This window comes from Hipposideros armiger, unplaced genomic scaffold, assembly GCF_001890085.2.
Source record: "Hipposideros armiger isolate ML-2016 unplaced genomic scaffold, ASM189008v1 scaffold_157, whole genome shotgun sequence".
In the NCBI taxonomy this organism is placed as follows: Eukaryota; Metazoa; Chordata; class Mammalia; order Chiroptera; family Hipposideridae; genus Hipposideros; species Hipposideros armiger.
Genome location: NW_017731507.1, coordinates 2,667,165 through 2,685,568, shown reverse-complemented (window position 1 = coordinate 2,685,568; position 18,404 = coordinate 2,667,165). Strand labels below are relative to the sequence as shown.

General features: G+C 51.4%; 1 protein-coding gene across 1 annotated transcript in view; it reads left to right on the top strand.

The window, feature by feature from the left end:
• Nucleotides 1–10,279, top strand: part of TG (thyroglobulin) — a 256,235-nt gene extending 245,956 nt beyond the window's left edge. The window contains 6 exon segments of the mRNA XM_019651274.1: nucleotides 3,046–3,070; nucleotides 3,879–3,906; nucleotides 4,668–4,687; nucleotides 7,287–7,421; nucleotides 8,933–9,123; nucleotides 10,089–10,279. Of these exon segments, the coding sequence (XP_019506819.1) occupies nucleotides 3,046–3,070; nucleotides 3,879–3,906; nucleotides 4,668–4,687; nucleotides 7,287–7,421; nucleotides 8,933–9,123; nucleotides 10,089–10,198 (509 nt within the window). The 3' untranslated portion in view covers nucleotides 10,199–10,279.
• The last annotated feature ends 8,125 nt before the right edge of the window (nucleotides 10,280–18,404 follow it).

The window sequence follows — 18,404 nt, the reverse complement described above, 5'->3', positions numbered from 1 at the left end:
CTGAACCATCCTGCCACCTGTTGGCAGCTCAGCAACAACTCAGCTCGGGTGCAGTGTCACAGGCCCATGTGGGAATTGAACCGGCGGCCCTGTTGCTCAGAGCTCACACTCTTAAGCCAACTCTTAACCAACTGAGCCACTCGGCCGGCACCCAACAAGCTTCTTTTTGTAAGTGATTTAACATGGCCTCAACCCCTCAAAATAAAAGCCTGGGAAGCAGAATGATTTTTATTTCTCCTTGTCCCCTTGTTTCCTTTGGAGGAAGTTATCTATAGATGCCAGCTAGAGATAAGAAAGGGAGTATATTTTATGTGGAAGAGGTCAACAAATTTCCTCCTGCAGACAGAACAACAGGAATAGAAATTCCTAAAACAACAGGCTCTCAAATCAATCAGACCAGATGGGTTGGAGCAAGGGGCGTTCCCCAGCACAAGCCTCTTCAGCACACTGTCCTTACAGGAGCAACCTCTGCGTTGCACACATGGCTTGTTTCGGTCAAGAAAGACACTACCCATGCTCTCTCCTCACCTGGAGGGGAGCCCAGCTCAGCCCACCTTCCCAGCTCAGGTCATTGTGTCAGCAGAGCCACGGTCAGGCATACTCCTTTGGGGGTTCCACCTCAGTCATCGTGCTCTCAGATTAGCCCTAAGTGTCCATAAGTGAGGCTCCCTCTTACTGGAAGCCGAGCTCAAGTCAGGAGCTAGCGCAAGGAATAATCTCTGAAGTGAGGCTTTTGGCTTTTGTCTTGCTGGAATGTGAGCTGAGCTTCCCGGCACATCCACACCAGCAGGATTTAAGATGAGTGGGATGGCTGAAAAGTAAGGTAGGGAGGGGCCATGAAGTAAAAGAGCCAACCATCTGTCTTTCTTAGATAGACCCTGTGATCTCTCACTTCCCATCTTGCTACAGGAATGGTTCTAAAAGAAATGCAGCCTGCAAACTGCCCGGCCAGTGTCCCCTGCCCGCTTTGAGATGTGGCCCTCCATTGCTCCGGCCTCAATTCTCACACCTTTTATAGAACTGAGCCTAAAGGACCTTAGCGAGCATGTCATTTTGTGGTTCCAAAGTTTTTTATTTTCCTGGGCCAGGAAAAACTCCAATTTCACTTTGCAGCATGATGTACTTCTTAGTACAGTCTATGTGGCCCAGCGTGTTGGGGACTCTGTTACCTGTTGCAGAACCTCCCATTTTGCCCCAATGCCTCCATACTTGTCCTCCTTACAAAGCGCAGACCCCACAGCATCACACGCACTGAGTCTCTGCCCCAAACACCCCTCCCCGCTTTGCCAATGGGCTAAACCCCTACTCATCCTTCAAGGCAGAAGTGAGTGAGATTTCCCCTCTCTAACTGTCCACAGACTTCTCTGCATTCCCTTCCCTGAAACAAACGGTATCGCTTTTGCCTCTCCTCTCACGGCACTTTGTAAACACGACTCCATCATTGGGCATCTCCCTCTCTCTCGATCTGTCACATAACTCACGGCATTTTCTCTTTTTAAATGTTGGCTTCTATGCGTTTCCTGTTAGACTGGGAGTCCATGATGGCATGGCTTACTTGTTCCTCTTTTATCCCCAGCACCTATTTAGAGCAGGACACACAGTAAGCATTCTGCAAATGTGGCGTGAGTGCGGTCTTGTCCTGACATCCTACGTTTTGCCACCATCTTCCCTGAACTATACTCACATCCTGAAACTGAACCACACACAATCATCTCTCAAGCTATGTGGCCGGTCAGTGCTTCCCACAATCTGGCTAAATGTCACATCACCTACATCAGCAGCAGTAGCTCTTCCTTGGATGGCAATTTGTAATTTTTAGAGGGATTTCCACACACCCTCTCTTTATGAGCATCCATTGATACCTCGTGGGAGGCTGAACAGGGGTGATCAGACCCATTGTACAGAGAGAAAAACCAAGTCTCAGAGAATCAGTGATGGAAGTGGGGTCTGAATTGAGCTCGCCCAGCTCGAGAGGGAGCATTCCTAGCCCCCCACACCCACACGTGACCACACGTGATGATCCGGACCTGGCCTGAACACCGGACAGTAACTGTCAGATTGGGGGAAGTGTGACTAGAGTATTATGACCAAAAATAGCAACTAAAGTTTAAATAAAACCAGCAGGACCATACGCCTATATGACTGCCACGGGGCTGTGTATCTGGTTTATCAGTGCTCAAACCCAGAACAGAGCAAAGAAGCCAAATCAATATTCACGGACTGCCCTGTCCCCCAAACTTCAAACACCATGGCCACTCAGCCATTGAGCGTCGCCTTTTACCTTGTCAGGCCCTGGCATGTTTGTTCTCCTGTGTTTCCTCTGCTGATACTACATCCCAATCCTGTCTTCTTCCTCCACAGGGTCCTGGGATGCTCTACCAGGGCCCAGACTCACTGAAGGCTGGGTCCTCCAATCCCAAACGCCCCCCTCTAAGGTTCTCGCTGTCCACCCCTCCTTCAGTTGTTCAAAATAACTCCAGCATCCTGATAAAGATCAGCCCGGCTGAGGAAAAAACAAAACAGAAGTCCTCATACATAACAGGCCCTCTAATCCAACACTTCAGATGGGCTGGAATGCCAGGCCCTGCCCCCAAAGAGGAACTCTGGGGCCCTCTGGGGTCATAGACAGCGGTGGGCTGGCGCCAGCTTGCCCCAGCCCACGGGAGCCCATGCGCACGTCTTTTTCTAGCTCCGTGTTCCATGACGTCACGTTGGGCGTTGGAAACTGTCTATGGTGGGGGTATTTACACCATGGAAATTGGCAAATGTTACAAAGGAGGACTTCTCACCCCACTCTGCAAAGCCGGTTGTTAAACAGTCACCAGCTGACCGTTGGCACCGATCCCCCTGAGAATGTGATGGAAGCTCTGACGCCTCTCCCGAGAGACATGTGCAGATACAGTTTCACCCCATTTTCCATGTAATTTCAGGGATCTCCTGGTCCTCTGAAACCCTACAATGGAATCCCCAGTTTAGAGACTCCCCACTCTTCAGCTCTCAGGTAATTGCCGCAGGGAAAATGGAAAAAAGAACTGGGCATATGAGCCAGGGACTGGGCCAGAGGTTTGAAGTATTTTATTGCAAAACCTCATTCAATGTTTGGAAGAATGATTGTGTCACCATTTAGCAGATGGGGACACCGAGGCCCAGAGAGGTTGTGTGTCTGGTCCAAGATGTCACAGATGTTAAGTGAGCGAGCTGGGATTTGACCCGAGGAATCTGGTCTTGAGAGTTTGACTCTGCTCACTACATCCTTTGGAAGCTGGCTTTCTTTAGAAGAAACAGTAGACAAGACCGCTGTGGTAGGCAGAAGTGACCCTCAAAATGCCCACATCCCGATCCCCCAAACCTGTGACTATGTTATCTCGCAAGGCAAAGGGACTTGGCAGATGTGACCAAGGTCAAGGACCTTGAGATGGGAGACTGTCCAAGATTATCCAGCTAGGCCCAGCCTAGTGACATGAGTCCTTCAAAGCAGAAGAGAAGAGTGTGTCAGAGAGATGGACGTGTGAAGGATTGGACTCAGTGTTGCTGGCTTTGAGGGTAGAGGATGGGGCCCATAAAGGTTTGCCGCTAGGAGCTAAGAATGGCCTTTTAGTTTACAGCCAGTGAGAAAATGGGGACCTGAGTCCTCCACCTCAAGGGACTGAATTCTGTCACAAGCCCCAGTGAGCAGGAAACACATTGGCTCCTAGAACCCCAGGAGGAATGAAACGTGCTGACATCTTGATTTCAGCCTAGGAGACGCGGGCTGGACTTGGGAACTCCGGAAACGGTTAGGTAGGACATTTGTGTTGTTTGAAGCCACTCTGTTTGTGGTGGTTTCTTAGGGCAGCAGGAAAACTAAGATGGCCACTTTCTCTGAAGGGCCTGGTGAGAGACAAGCTGTTCCCCTTCCACCACCCTGTGAGAGGAATGGCTGTTCCCAGTGGGGCAACAGAAGGCAGAGGGCTGTCCCCTGTGACTTCCCTGGTCCCTCTGCAGCTGCACAGAAAGGGTACAGCCTTTGAGGAAGTGGAGACCTCACCAGGACCAGAGGTGACACTGGTGGAGAACACCCATGCAGCGAGGCCAGGCGACAATAGGCCTTGGGATTACAGACCTAGGCTAAGTCCTGACATCGCCTTTTCACCGTGATGGGGCCTTGGCAAGAAAATGGCATATCTGAGCTCAAGTTTCCTCCAGTGCAAAAACTCTGCTTGTTACTCCAATAATAACTCCTCACAGGGTCTTTGAGATAATAAGGGTGAACGTGATTTATAAACTACCATGTGTGGGTTCATGTGAGAGTCGATTTTGATTGCTCTTGTTGCAACTTCGATCTTCCTGGCATTTTTTTGTTTGTTTTTGTTTTGCGTTGTGTTCCTTTTCCTTTCGTGGATCTTTAAACATTGCTAAGAACTTGGGTCCTGAGAGCCTGTTAGTCACCTTCAGTCCCCTGAGCACAGGTAGAGTAAACAGAGAATGGAAACTGGGGCCTGGGAGGCTCAGCTTTGAATCCTGGCTCTCCCACGTCTCTGGCGTGTCACTTCATCTTTCTGAGCCTTGGGTCGGTGCCTGGAAACAGGCAGGTGATGACATTTGCTTCCCCGCCCGCTGCTGAATGCTGGCGGTCAGAGGCCTGCACCACACCTGGCACAGAACAGGTGCTGAGGACAGGCGCTGAGTAGAGCTGGCGGCACAACAGGCCAACTTGGTGACCGCCAATTCTGGCTCTTCTCTGAGATTGGTCACAGGTACTCCTGGCACTGGACAAGAGACCTTGCTCTTCAAGTCCCTGACTCCTATCAATTTTGATGACACTGCCACTTCCTGCTCCCCTCTCAGGAATCAAGTAAAGCTTACCCGTCCTGAGGGGTTCCAGGGTGCCTGACGATGGAGACACCACACTCTTGTTGGTTATTCTCCTCATCCTAACCGGTTGCTTCCTATCCCGTAAACCTCAAATGGCCTCCCATCTCCCTGTGATGGCTTCCAGCGCCGGGGCTCAATACTGACCCACTAATAACCCCATCGTGGTCCTAATACCCGGCACTTGTAACTCACTTGTTTAAGGTAATTCCACATGCCATGGCTGGTTTGGTCTGTCATTTCATGAGGAAACTAAGACAGAGAGAAGTCAGACAACTCATCCAGTGACACAAGCAATACATAAGTGACCAATCTGAGTCTCAGCTGAGTGACTCAGCAGTGTGTCCTTCGGTCCCCTGCTGCTAGTCACATGGACACCTATTGATAATGCTCACGGTCGTAGGAGGAACTCCAGCTCTTGAGCCTCAGAAGTCCCCAGACTAAGCTGGCGCTCAGCCCCGTCCCTGTTGGTCACCACAGTTCCTGGTTGAGCTGGAGGGTCCCCTTTCCCTGTCTGTGGGGTGACCGCAATGATTTACTCTGAGTCAGAGCCAGAGCCACTGTGTATACACAGAGCCTCTTCCTTCATAGCCAGCTGCCCTCCATGCAGACTGCTTTTATCTGGAGCACCCGAGTTTGAGCCCCTTCCCAGGACCTCTGTCCACTGGGCACCTCTGCCTGTTACACCAGCGTGGGTGAGACTCACTGGTGAGAGTTGGTGCTGCTGTTACTTTAAGGACACTTGGTTGCATCCAGGGCTAGAATGATGGTTGACAAAGAGCTGGTCCACGCTGCACGTACCTTCCCAGTACCCACTCCATATGCCGTCTTATTCTGATCTTCACAATAACCCTGTGAAGTAGGCATCTGCGTTTGCATACGAGATGACAATCCATGGAATCAAAGAGGTCAAGTAACTTGCCAGAGGTCACCCAGCTTGAAAGGGAAGGGCGGAGCCAAGACCCAGGAATGGCAGCCCCTGGGCCCTCAAGCTTTCATTAGCATCACGCTTCCCAGAAACGCTCCTGATCCGACTCTGCTATTCAGCTGTCTGCGTGTCTCTGGGTAAATCAGCAAACCTCTCTGGGCCTCGTTTTCCTTGTCTGAGGTTGGCTCTTGTGATAAGTTGGGACCAACTACAAGGTCAGAGAACACAGTCCCCACACAAGACCTCCTCACTTCTGGCCCCAAGTGCAAGTTCAGGGGGTTCCCGAAACTGCCCCTAGTTTTGATCATCCACTAGAAAGACTTACAGACCTCACTGAGAGCTGCTCGCTCTCCATGATGGTTGTCACAAGGGTAGGATACAGATGAAGACCAGCCAGGGGAAGAGCCTCTCAGCTCAGAGCCCAGGAGGGTTCCAAACACAGGGCTCCATCGTCCTCTCCCTGTGGAGTCAGGAGGGGTGGCTCTCTCGGCATTGATGTCGCGCCAGCCAGGGAGACTCACCCAAAGTTGGTGTTCAGAGGTTTTATTGGGGCCCCGTTATGTAAGCATGATTGATTGATTGGTTGATTGATTGATTAATGGCCCAGATGGTTAATCTCAGTCTCCCACTTGAATAGCATGTGACCCAGACCCCCCCATCCTAAATCACATGGTTGGCCTTTTGGCATAGCCAGCCCCCGCCTAACACTGTAGTGTGTGGGCACATTACCGGAATGTCCAGTGTAGCCAGCCTTTGCCTTAAACAAAGACACCCTATGACATCGATCACCTTGCAGATATTGAGAACAAAGGCCAGACCTCTCCTCGGGAAAAGCCAAATTCTTTGCTGCCCAGCTGTGAGCCCCTTCCAGCTGCCTCACTCTGTCACTCCCATGGCCCCATGTACCACTGGGCCGGTCTCCCCAGTGCCAGCCCCAGCTCAGCCCATTCAGACCACTTGTCTGGCTTCCAAAGCTTGATTCCCTGCCTGCTGCTTATTAGATATTCATTCAGTCATAGCGTATATTTACTGACCTGCAACTATGTGCCAGCCAGTGCCCTGGGGTAGGCTACATGGCTACACATCAACCTTTGAAGAGTTGCGAGTGTGCACGCTGCATAGGAACAGGGCTGGCTCAGGGAAGGGGAGCAAAATACAGGCTATTTTGAACAAACGAATGTTCAATTGCTACTGTAAGTCCCATGGCTGGGATATGGTCAAAAGAACATTCTCTTGGAAGATTGCTGATCGCGTGGTCTCCAGAGAGTTAAGTCTCAGCACTGGGTATACTTCAGCCAATAGATGTGCCATGGGTCTGCCCCAGGGGGGCCACTGGGCTAAAGACCAAGCGAAATCTCAGCGAAACCAAGCACTAGACAGAAATCCTAAGCATGAAGAGAGAGGAGTCTGCATTTGGGAGGAATATTGGCTTTGGGCTCACTTGGTTTTCCAGCGGTTCATTATTCCTTTAACTTTTGCTTGTCCTTATTTCCGTGTGTTTTCTCAGCCTGGAGCTGCTGGCCGATGTTCAGTATTTCTTTGGGCTTCCCTTCCACCCTGCCTACGAGGGGCAGTTTACTCTGGAGGAGAAAAGCGTGTCCCTGAAAGTCATGCAATACTTTTCCAACTTCATCCGATCTGGGTGAGTGGACCACGCGTGCCTGAATGCTAGGAACACCCCCACTGAACGCAGAGGCCGCCTTTGGCTCAATGCACTCATCCTTTCCCCCCAAAATGCGCCAGTCACCTGCCGCTGGTCTCCCCCTTCCAGCCCAAACTGCTTTGCATAGATTAATCTTGGTGAAGAAAGATTTCAATCACACACTCCATCTTTCAACCAGGTTTGGTGGACCTAGGTCAGGGTTTCCCAGCTCGACACTTCTGACACCGGGGCTGGATAATCCTCTATGGCGGGGGCTGTCCCGGGGGCTGTAGGCTGTTTAGCAGCATCTCGGGCCTCCACCCACTAGATACCAAAAGCACCTCACCCCCGTCCCAGTTGTGAGAACTGAAAATATCTCAGGCATTGCCACACATTCCTCGGAAGGCAAAAATCACCCCAAGCTGAGAACCACTGTCTTAGATGATCCAATGAAGTGAAAATGCTCAAGACCATTCATTATCTACCTCTAGCCTCCCCCACATCCCTCTATTCCAGGCGAATTATCATACTGACTGTTCCCACATCCCAAATCAGCACCTGCTGCCATTCCCCCACTCCCCGCGCCCTGCAGCTTACCTGTCTCCCTTTATCTCCTTGCCATACATGCATTGGTCCTAGGTATTAGCACGGTACTAGGTCCCCCAGGAAGGTAAAAGGTAAAAAAAAAAAAGTCATCCTTCAGCTATAAGCTACTGATAGTCTGAAACGTAAAACCCAACCGTAACTGAAAGCAGAACAAAATAGAACTTTATACAGTATTTTGTGGGAGTTGCATGGAAAGACATTTCTTTGAGTTTGGAATTTAGAAACTGTGTTTCTGAGGAAGGGACGCTGAAAGCTGGGGCTTGGAGGATGAAGGATGTTCAGGTAGACCAGGGAGAAGAGGGCACTGTGCGGGGTGGGGAACATGTGAGCAAAGGCAGCGGGGTGAGACACACACCTTGACTGGTGAATGTCAGGAGGCCAGGTGGGGCTGGAGCATGGGCTGCATGGTGGGACATGCTGGGAGAGGGACCTGGGCGGCATGTCTGGGAAGGAACCTGTGTCTGAGAGGGTGTGATGTCCCCTCCCAAGGGAGGTTGACCTATAGGTGGTGGACAAGCTTGCCCGGCTCCAGGCCCGCCCTCCTGCCCAAGCCTTGAATAAACAAAGGCATCCCAGAGGCAGGCTAAGGTGTCCAGATCAAAGACACCAGGACAGAAAGGGGCTCAGTGACCTGAGCGTTCAGGAAGATAGGAGGGCAACGCCGGGTACTGAGTGATGCTGCTGGGTCATGAACTCATGTGTTTCCTCTCCCAGAAATGGCCTGAGAGTGAGTCAGGGGCCTGTGTACCTTTAATCATTTGCACTGTAAAGTGTAGCAGTTAAATCCTGCTGACACCTGAAGATGTGTGATTTGGTCCTCAGAGACCACGTGTAAGTGGGATGTGATCCCAAGTGACGAAAGATGAGTTTCCTTCATGGATGGTTCTTTCTTCTCATATTCCCAGAAATCCCAACTACCCTCATGAGTTCTCGAGGAAAGCACCTGAGTTTGCAGTGCCCTGGCCGGACTTTGTCCCCGGTGCCAATGGCGAGAACTACAAGGAGTTCAGTGCCCTGCTCCCTAATCGACAGGGCCTGAAAAAGGCTGACTGCTCCTTCTGGTCCAAGTACATCCGGTCTCTGAAGGCATCAGCAGGTAGGAAAGCCTGGAGTAGGTGGACGCCAGGTGGAGGGTGGGTGGGTAAGTCGGTCCTCAGCATTTTCTGCACTGCTTGTGCATCAGGCCTGTGCTGCACGTGCTGGAGCCACTGGGTTACTGAGATGCCATCAGCCCAGCCCTCTCCAAGGGGGCACTCACAGTCTGGGGGGCTCCTCTTTGCCAAAGGCCTCCTGTTCTGATGGGGCAGAAGCAGGAAGTAAGAGAGAGAGGGGCACGGGGAGAGGACATTGCAGGGACTGGGGGCAGGAAGGACTGTGGGCGGTTGAGTGGGGAGCCAGCCTGCAATACTGGTGGGGGAGGGAAGGTAGGATCTTGAACCTCATCCTCACTGCCCTTGGGTCAAACATCTTGGAGAGTGAATTCTAGCCAGGGGCGAAGTGGGCATGCTACTTCTTCCTGTTGGAAAGAGCTTCCTGTTGAAGAGGTGTTAGGGAGAGAAAAAGATTCATAATAAGGACACTGGGAATTCAGAGATGCGGGCAACGCCCTTAAGTAGCTTCTGAGAGAGGGGGTGAGGGAGTGATATAAGCCAGCGAATGTGCTGCTTTCCCGGTGCCATGATGGAAGTCTGCACCCAAGCCAGCGTCTGGACAGGCTTCCCAGGTGAGGTGACGCTGGGGCGGAGGCTTTCGGAGTGACAGGAGTTTCTCAGGCAGAGACAGAGGAGGGGAGCGTTCAGCAGGGAAGTGACCTTGTCCGACATATGTTGTAGAATCTCACCTCTGCTTTTACCTTCCAAGGCCAAGAGGCTCTCTGTTGATGAGCCTGAGTCCCGTCGTGTCCTTAGCATGTCCGCACAGCCAGGCGACCTGAAGATGTCCCTCTGTGGGGCATTAGTAGGGAACTCCCATCAGAGACTGGGGTCTGTTAGGATCAGAGACAGGAGATGAGGGAGGAGAGTCCTGAGCCGGACGGGACCAGCCTTGCCCCTTGTGTTTCAGATGAAGCCAAGGATGGGTCACAGGCACAGAGCGAAGAGGAGGACCAGCTGGCCGGCTCTGGCCTGAGGGAAGACCTCCCAGACCCAGTCCCCAAGAGCTACAGCAAGTGACCGGCCCGAGACACCCCCACCCACCCTGCCAGCCCCACCCCAGGCTGTCGCCCTGGGCGCCTTATTCTCTGAAACAGCCACTAGCTTTCAATAAAGTGCCTACATGCAGTGAAACATTGAGGAGTCTGATTTGTTAATTCAGGACAGTCTGTGGGAGACACCAAACTATGTCTTCATAATCTTCTAATTCTTAATAATCTTCCTGAGGTTTGACTCCCAGGCTGCTGCTTCCTTTTAGCAAATATTCACGGAGCACCCTCTGTGCACCAGGCCCTGTACTGGGTGCTGGAGAGGCCAGAGCCCTCCCTGCCTTCTAGAAGGAGAAGAGAGCAGGTAAACAGACATTTGCAGTGACACGGGAAATGGGGACCCCATCGAGGGCAGGCCCCAGGGTGACACAGTCCTACCTATGTGTAAGAAAGGATTCTCTTGTGAAGGTTCTGGAAAGGAAGTAGGAGACCAACTGGACTGGTGCAATATTCTAAACGAGGAGCAATGGGGTCTGAATCAGGGGAGGAACGGTAGAGATTGGGGGAGGCACAGATCTGAGAACCATTTAGAGAGTAGAATTGACAGGACTGGATTGAATGTGACAGCGGGGAGCTGCAAGGAGATAGAATTATTACCCCAGGTTTTGGTTGATTTGGGTTCCCCGGTAAGTAACTGATTTCATCCTTCACCCTCCTAAGGGACACAGCAGTCTGTTTAAAACTGTCTCTGTCTCTCTCAATCACACACACACACACACACACACACACACACACACACACACACACACTTAACCCAAAGTAAAAGCAGGTGGAGCTGATTAATGGTCTCTGTTATTTACATGGCATGTCATAAAATGTGTTTACACATATCATCTCATTTGAACATAGACCAAACTCAGCGATGACTCGTATGTTGGGACTGTCACCTCATTTTGCAGATATGGAAGGTAAAGCTGAGAAAGGCTTGTATGTACCTAAATTCACACAGGGAGGAGGTGGTGGACCCGTGTTCAACCCAGGTCTTCTGCTGTCTCTGTTTCCTTGCACTTTCTGGACTTCAAATAGCTCTACAGCCACGTTGTATGTCCTACAAAACCTGTAGTGGTAGCACTGAAAACCTCAGGGAACTTCTAACCTCCATCACAGGCTTTGTCAGTTAGGATGCTTCTCTTGTAAGTACCAAGCACCCAATGAATGTGCCTAAACTGAAAGATACGCCCAGAGGCAGGTGATCCTAGGGTTGGGCAATGGCTCAGTGATCTCATCAAGGGCCCGGGCTCTCTCCAGACCTCCTCTTTGCTATCTTCAGCATGTGGATGACACCTTACTTCACTGACACAATGTGGCTGCCAAAGCTCCAGACATCACATCTCCATCTGAGAGCAACCCTGTGCAGGGAACAAGCTGGGCTGGGCACAAAGGGCCCTCCCTTCCAGTGCCTCTTTCTTTTCTTGAAGGAAAAATCTTTCCCAGAAATTACCAGTAGCATTCCCTTGAAATCCCATAAATGTGTGTCCCTACTCTTAGGGAATGGGCTTACCATGATCTAGTTAGACCAGTAGACTTATTCCCTAGAGGAGGAGCTAATTGCTGTCCCAACAAAGCTGGGGTGCAGTGAGCAGAGATGAATCGGGTAGATAGCTGTTGCCTCTGCCACATCACTAATCTTGGCCTCCAAGACCATGGGAGTTGGTCTCACCCACCCATCCTTGGCCCAGGGTTGGATTTGGCCTGCAAGGCCTCCTTTCTCCTTTAGTTCAGAATGGGCTGTAAAATCAGGTGATCACAAGTGCCCTAGTGTCAGAGGTCATGGCACTGGTGCTTTCTGGTACCTGCAATTCAGTACACCCAGCATCAAGGCGAGAGTCGCTGACAACTCAGCAGGCGAAAGGGGAAGCACCTCGCCCTGTGCACCAGAGTGACCCCCAGGATCAGTAAGGCAGGAATTGAGAAATTAAGTGAAGACATTCGCTCTGACTATAGTCATTGGTCTGAGTCAGCTTCCTTCTAAGCTGGAAGCAACTGGAAAGGCAGGAAATTGAGGCAAGTGACTTTCTCAAAGGGAAGTTGCAACACAGGCCCGCGAGGTCCTCCACCTCACGAGCCCCAGAACAGAGGCAGCGGAGTGTCAGGGGCTCAGGGAATGCTGGGTCTCCCCCGGAGCTGGGGCAACAAGGACAGCTCCCCCCAGATCACCCAAGGCCATCAGGCAGGGGTCCCAAGGCAGATCTAAACGCATGGAAGTCCCCTGAGAAGCTGGTGAAAAACACAGATTCCTGTTCCCAACTTTTGAGAATAAATACGCTTAAGGTTGGGCTCGTAAATCTATATTTTCAAATTAACAAGATCTACACTTACAAATGACCTCTCATGGCCCCCGTCTGCCATAATCCCGTTGTGCAGACGCCTTTTCCTTTTACAGTTTGCATTGTAGTTTGGTCACCCCAGTGCCTCTCAATAGTCTGAATACTACTGCTACGTGTGATCTGTCCACTTTGCTCCATTGATTTCCTGCTGAGGAAGGTGACAGCTCAGATCCCTTAACCCCATTCAGCCTCCCCTCACATACTTCCAAAGCTGGATAACAGTATACATCTTATTTTTCCCTTAGGTTACTATTGTAATTCTAGGCGATGTATTTTTCTCATTCCGTCAGCTTTCCAACAATTTTCCTAGCTTGCTACTTAACTTGCATCCTTAGAGCACCTCATTATTTTCTTCTCCTTTTTCTCTTTTACTGCCCATGCGCTTAGATGTCCTTTGTCCTGCAGCCTCACCTAAGCCTTCCATGCTTTGTTCCCTGGGGTTAATTCCAACAACTGAAACCCAGCAAACTTTATGTATCACATTGAGACTTTACGCATATTGTTCAGAGGCCAAAGAGTCTGCTAGAAAAATACGCTGTATTCTCCTAGTCTGGATACACCCTCAGGGCATTTACAGAGGGATGTTTCTAGTCTTAGGAGCAGATAGAGTCTCTCTTATTATACTGCATCAGTTGCTTAAAATCATGCAACGTTTTAGAGCAATTTCTGTTTAAACCATAATGTCATGGTTTAGCCTCCTGTTTTATGTACCGTTTATAATTGCTTTCTTATCTATCATCTATGTGTCATCTATCTATCAATCATCTTTCGTCTCCCTCTTTCTCCCTTGAACTCTGCATTTTTATCATATCTTTAAGGAATGTGTTTGTTTTTACATCACCCTTAACGGGCCTCAGCCAGGTTTGGGTATCACCGCCTTACAGGCAAGAAACTATATGATTTTTGAGTCAGGCAGGAGATGGAGTTCTGGCTCGGCAGCTCCCCGACAGAATGATCCAGAACAAACCCTTCCACCAACAGGGACATTAGCTTCAACTGGAAAACAAGGATGCTCGTCGCCCTCCGAGCACAGCTGGGAGGCTCCTATAAGGCAAGAGAAAGCGACGTCCTTCCTGCATGATTAGAGACTGATGGACAGTGATGAGGAGGTGTTCGCATTACCAGTATATATTCCTCCCCAGCTCATCCCCACTCTGGCCAGGCCCTCTGCTCGGTGCTGAAGACACGAAGACGAACAACGCCAACGCTCGAGGAGCCCCGAGAGGGGCAGACAGCCAGTCACAGTGCAGTGGAATAAATGCGACGATGGGGACAAACTAAAGGAGAGGCTTCCGGAGCCAGGAGAGGCTACCCAAGCCCGAGTGAAGAATGTTCTCCAGAAAGGTGGCCCCAGGCCGAGTACAAAGGACACACAAAACCAAGCCTGGCACAGAAAGCTTAGGCGTGTGGGGATGGTGTTTGAGGACCCCACACGAGCAAAGGCACAACTTGTCACCAGTCAGTGTGCAGGAGCCTGGGGCCCTGACACCATCAGCGCCCTGCCCAGGCAGCCCACTTGCTGGCCTGGGGGAGCCTCAGGCCTCTTCGGAGGTCCTGGCCTGTCAGACCCCCATCCTCCCAGGGCTCCTGGGACCCTGACCATTCTCCTTTCCTTCGATGGTCCTGCCTCCACCCCATCCACTGCTCAGGTTCCAACCCCCCCAAATCAGGACTGTGGAGTCTAATGTCAGGCCCGGAACCCTCTGCCCGATTCTGCCTGTGTGAGTCAACGTTCTGGGCCTTTCTGAGGTTGAGGTTGGAACATGAGTGACAGTCACAGTGGGGAAACAGACAAGTGAGGGGAGCTACCCAACTATCATGGGGCAAGGGCCGATTGTCCAGGCTTTGCCCAGGTGCAGCCGGCTTGGGCCGCGTTTGTCTGAGGCCTCTGCAAGCCTTTTCTAAGATAACCCAGGACCCTCTTGGTTTCTGTACATTTAAACCGGAGCTCAGTAGGTCTCCGCTCCCTCTGACAGACTCACCACCTTCCTTCCCTGCCCTCGTCCAGCTGTCCCCACACATCCTTGAGTCCAGCTGTGTGCAGGGCCTGACGTGGGGGTGATGAGACAGGAGGGGCTCTCCGGTCCCGCTCGTGAGGAGATACCTGTCTGTCTGACTGATAAGCTGGAGCCGCCATGGGGAAACTGGGGAGCGGGTGTCCTGGGTAGAAAAACTAGCGAACAAGGACAAGTAAGGAGAAACCTCCCCGCCCCCACCCGCCGGAGGCAGAGATACATCGTGGACTCTGCGTTCAGAGGCATCACTGGCCTCCCTGCGGCCTGGTGGGAGGAGCTTGGCCATGAGTGGCAGAGGGCACACCTGCCTTGAACACAGACTCTGCCCCTTGCCAGCTCTGTGTCTCAGAGCAAGTTACTTAGCGTCTCTGAGCACCTCCTGAGTTAGTGATGAAGTGCCTACATCTCCACTCTCAGACGCGTTGTGAGGGGTCAATGAAGGGACACACATCCCTGTCCCATGAAAGTGCTGGGACAATGTGACTGCTCCAGAGGTGACTGTCACAATTAAGAATCACGTTAGTAATGGGAGGTAAATTTCTCTTGTGATGCCTTTCTATTTAGATGTGCTGGGCTTTGGGCCACAGCCCTTCTCCCTTTGTTCGACAGCATGTGCTAAGCACCTAATTTGTTCCTGGTTCTCTACAAGATGGTCATCTGAGCACTGAAGCCCACGGCTCATCGCCCTTGGAAGGATGAGCTATAAATACACCGAGTCCCCCAAAAGAGGAAGGACTGCACCTGGACAACCAAGAACATGTAAATGGGCCAGAGGAGACCTCAGGGCCCAGAGCCCACCCGTCACCACGGTCCCCCACCGCTTCTGCAGAACTCTGGGCTTCCAGACCAGGGACCACAGGCCAGCCAGCTCTCCCCTCCAGCTGCCTCGGGAAACCCCCCAGGGTCCCTCAGGGAGGCCACAAATGCAGGCTGCCTCACCTCCTCGGAGAAGAGGGAAGTGACCCCTGTTGGGGAGGGTCCAGGCCTTGGTCCCAGAAGGCCTGGTGTTGCCCTCTGCTGACTGGCGGTGTCCTGAGTATCTCAAACCTGGAGGGACAGAAAGAGGGGTTGCGTCTTGACTGTGCAGTGTATAAGCTGGGTGGCCTTGGGCACGTTATGGAACCCCTGAACCCCGGTCTTCTCATCTGTACAATAGGATGCCTTTGAACATTAGAGAGAACACATAAAGTGCACCTACGCATAGTAGGTGCTCAACAGGAGTCAGTGTCTCTGTGCTCCCTCCTCCTTCCTCTTAGGAACACAGACATCCCTATTTTATATTCCAAGCACTTAGTGAGTTCCTGGTACACAGTGAATGTTTAATAAAATGGTTTTCGAAAGAAAGAAGGAGAGCTCAGATTTCCAGAGCTCAGGGGCTCTCTGAGATGGAATTTTCCTAGTGGGGCAGAATTCACTGCACAGTATGGTGGACTGAATAATGGCCCTGCGAAGACAGCCAGGCCCTAATACCTGCAACCTATGCACAGTTTGTTACACGACAAATGGACTTCGCAGATGTGATGAAGGCTAGAGGCCTTCATTAATAGAGAACGATTTTTGGATTATCTAGGTGGAGTCCATTCTAGTCACATGATCCCTTAAAAGCAGGGAACTTTCTCTGGCTGGAGGCAGAAAGAGATGTGGCGGAAGGGGAGGGCATGGAGGTTCCAAGCGTGATGAGGTTTTAATGTGTTATTGTTGCCTCTGGACCAGGCAGAGGCCTCTCGAAGCTGAGGCCAGCCCCAGCTGGCAGCCAACAAGAAAATGGGGACCCCATCCTGAACTATAGAAACTCTGACAGAATAAGCGTATGTTGTTTTAAGCCAATTGGTTGTGCCAGCAACAGAACATCAATGCACAGAGCCTCCAGGTCATGAAGACATCAGGACCACCAAGCTCCTGGGCCAATATACACGTTACCAAGCAGTACCAGAAGTGCAACCATCACCATTGGTAGGTGTCTGCTGAGAGCCAGGTACCATGCCAGCAGTTCCCACATACCTCTCTTCCTTAAATGTCTTACCACCCTTCAAGGTATCTTATTGTATGGCTACCAAGGCCCATGGCCCACTACGCCTTGGGCTCCAGGGTGCCAAGCAGTGTAAATTAAGACCAAGACCTATCAGCTGGGGAATTTCATTGAAACTAAACATATCTGATACAGTGGGAGTCCAGTAATGTTCCAAACACAGTCAAGATGCCCCCCCCCCAAATTCCATAAGCCCCCTGTTGCCCTCACATCCTCAATTCCTTTCCACGGATGGCATCCCCCCACCACTCTGTGATGCCTCACATCCATTTGATGGGTCATGCATGGGGCGGAGGGCTAGGAAATCTTTACTGGGGAGAGAGCTTGTTGCTCCTTGCAACTTGAACTTCGATATCTCAAGTAGGTGATGTCCAAACACTTTGGGGTGCAAACCTTTTAGTTGTGGTTTCACATGCCATGAAGGTAAAAGCCACCAGTCTCCCCCGTTTCTTGCCTCTTTTCTTGCTTAAAGATTTGGGCGCATGATGGTTTAGACAGAGACATGGTAAACCCAATTGGCTGGGCCAGAAAGAGCCAGAAAAAGTTGCCTGGCTTGCAATGACCTCCTCTGTAAAGATCTCTGCGGTCCCGGGGGAGAAGGGAGCCCAGCTGTACTTGTTTTTCTGAGTTCGTTCCCAGTTTTAATATGAGATATCTGCCCCGATTTAATAATTAGGTACATCCCCTTTTACTGATGAGAAAGTAAAGCTGGGAGGATGTATGTAAGTTGCCAGAGTGTTCAGGGTTACTTGTCATGCAGTAAATAGTGATGCCAACTCAGGCTGAGCCCCATCAGGTGTCACCCGAGCTGCCACATAATATTCCTCATTTCATCCTGACATGAAGTAAGGGATGAAAGACCATTTCTCCAAGTGCAGAGGAGCGAGAAATCCTGCCCAAAGCCATGCCCTGTAAGAGGGGTTTGGACCTGGGACCCTGAAACGAAGGTCTGTGCCAAGCAGCCCCTGTGCACTCCGAGGAGGGAATTTTGGAGCCGGCTCACTGAAGGATGGGTTGATATTAACCACGCAGGGGTTGCAGGCCGCTGTCAGGCAGAAGGTCTACCATGAGCGGTCAGCATGCCAGGGGCACTGGAGACGTGTCAAAGCTGACCTTGACACTCTCCTGCAAAGTCCCGAGATACGGTTACGGTATGGGCCCTCTCAATGGTGGAGGGGCAGGAGGACAGCAGCCTGTGCAGGACTCGGGGGCCTGGGCATTCCAGCCCCCAGGAACGTGTAGGCCTAAGGCCAAAAACATCCCCCATGTCCCCAGGCCCAGCCAGCTGCCCTTGGTAGCCCTAGAACTTCTTGGGCTCTCCTGGCATCTTCCTGTGGGCTGAGTCCAGACGAGACTGCTCCCTGTGCGGGGGACAAAGGAGCCTCCAGGATGCCGCCTCCCCAGTGACTTCACTGTCCACAGAGCCGCTCAGCCAGACAGCAGATGACATCATAACCACAGCCATGGGCTGGCCCGCCAGGTGACATCATAATCCCCAAATAGCTCCAACATTTGTTAGCAGTTAGAAAGTAAGCCGGGTCACCATGGCCTCCACCGCCAGCCGCTGCTAAGCCTCTGGAATCTCCCTGGGACTACTTCCCCAGCTGCTGCTTAGATGGGTGGGCGACTAACAACTGTGATTTCAGAGGCATAAAAATCAGACCATCAAAAAGGAGAGACGTGAAATCACCCAAAACGCTAATACCCAGAGTCACTTGCAACATTTGGAGTATATCCCTTCATAGGTATTAGGTTTGTCGGAAAAGTCATGTCGCATTTTTGCAACGAAAAACATAGAAAAAATAC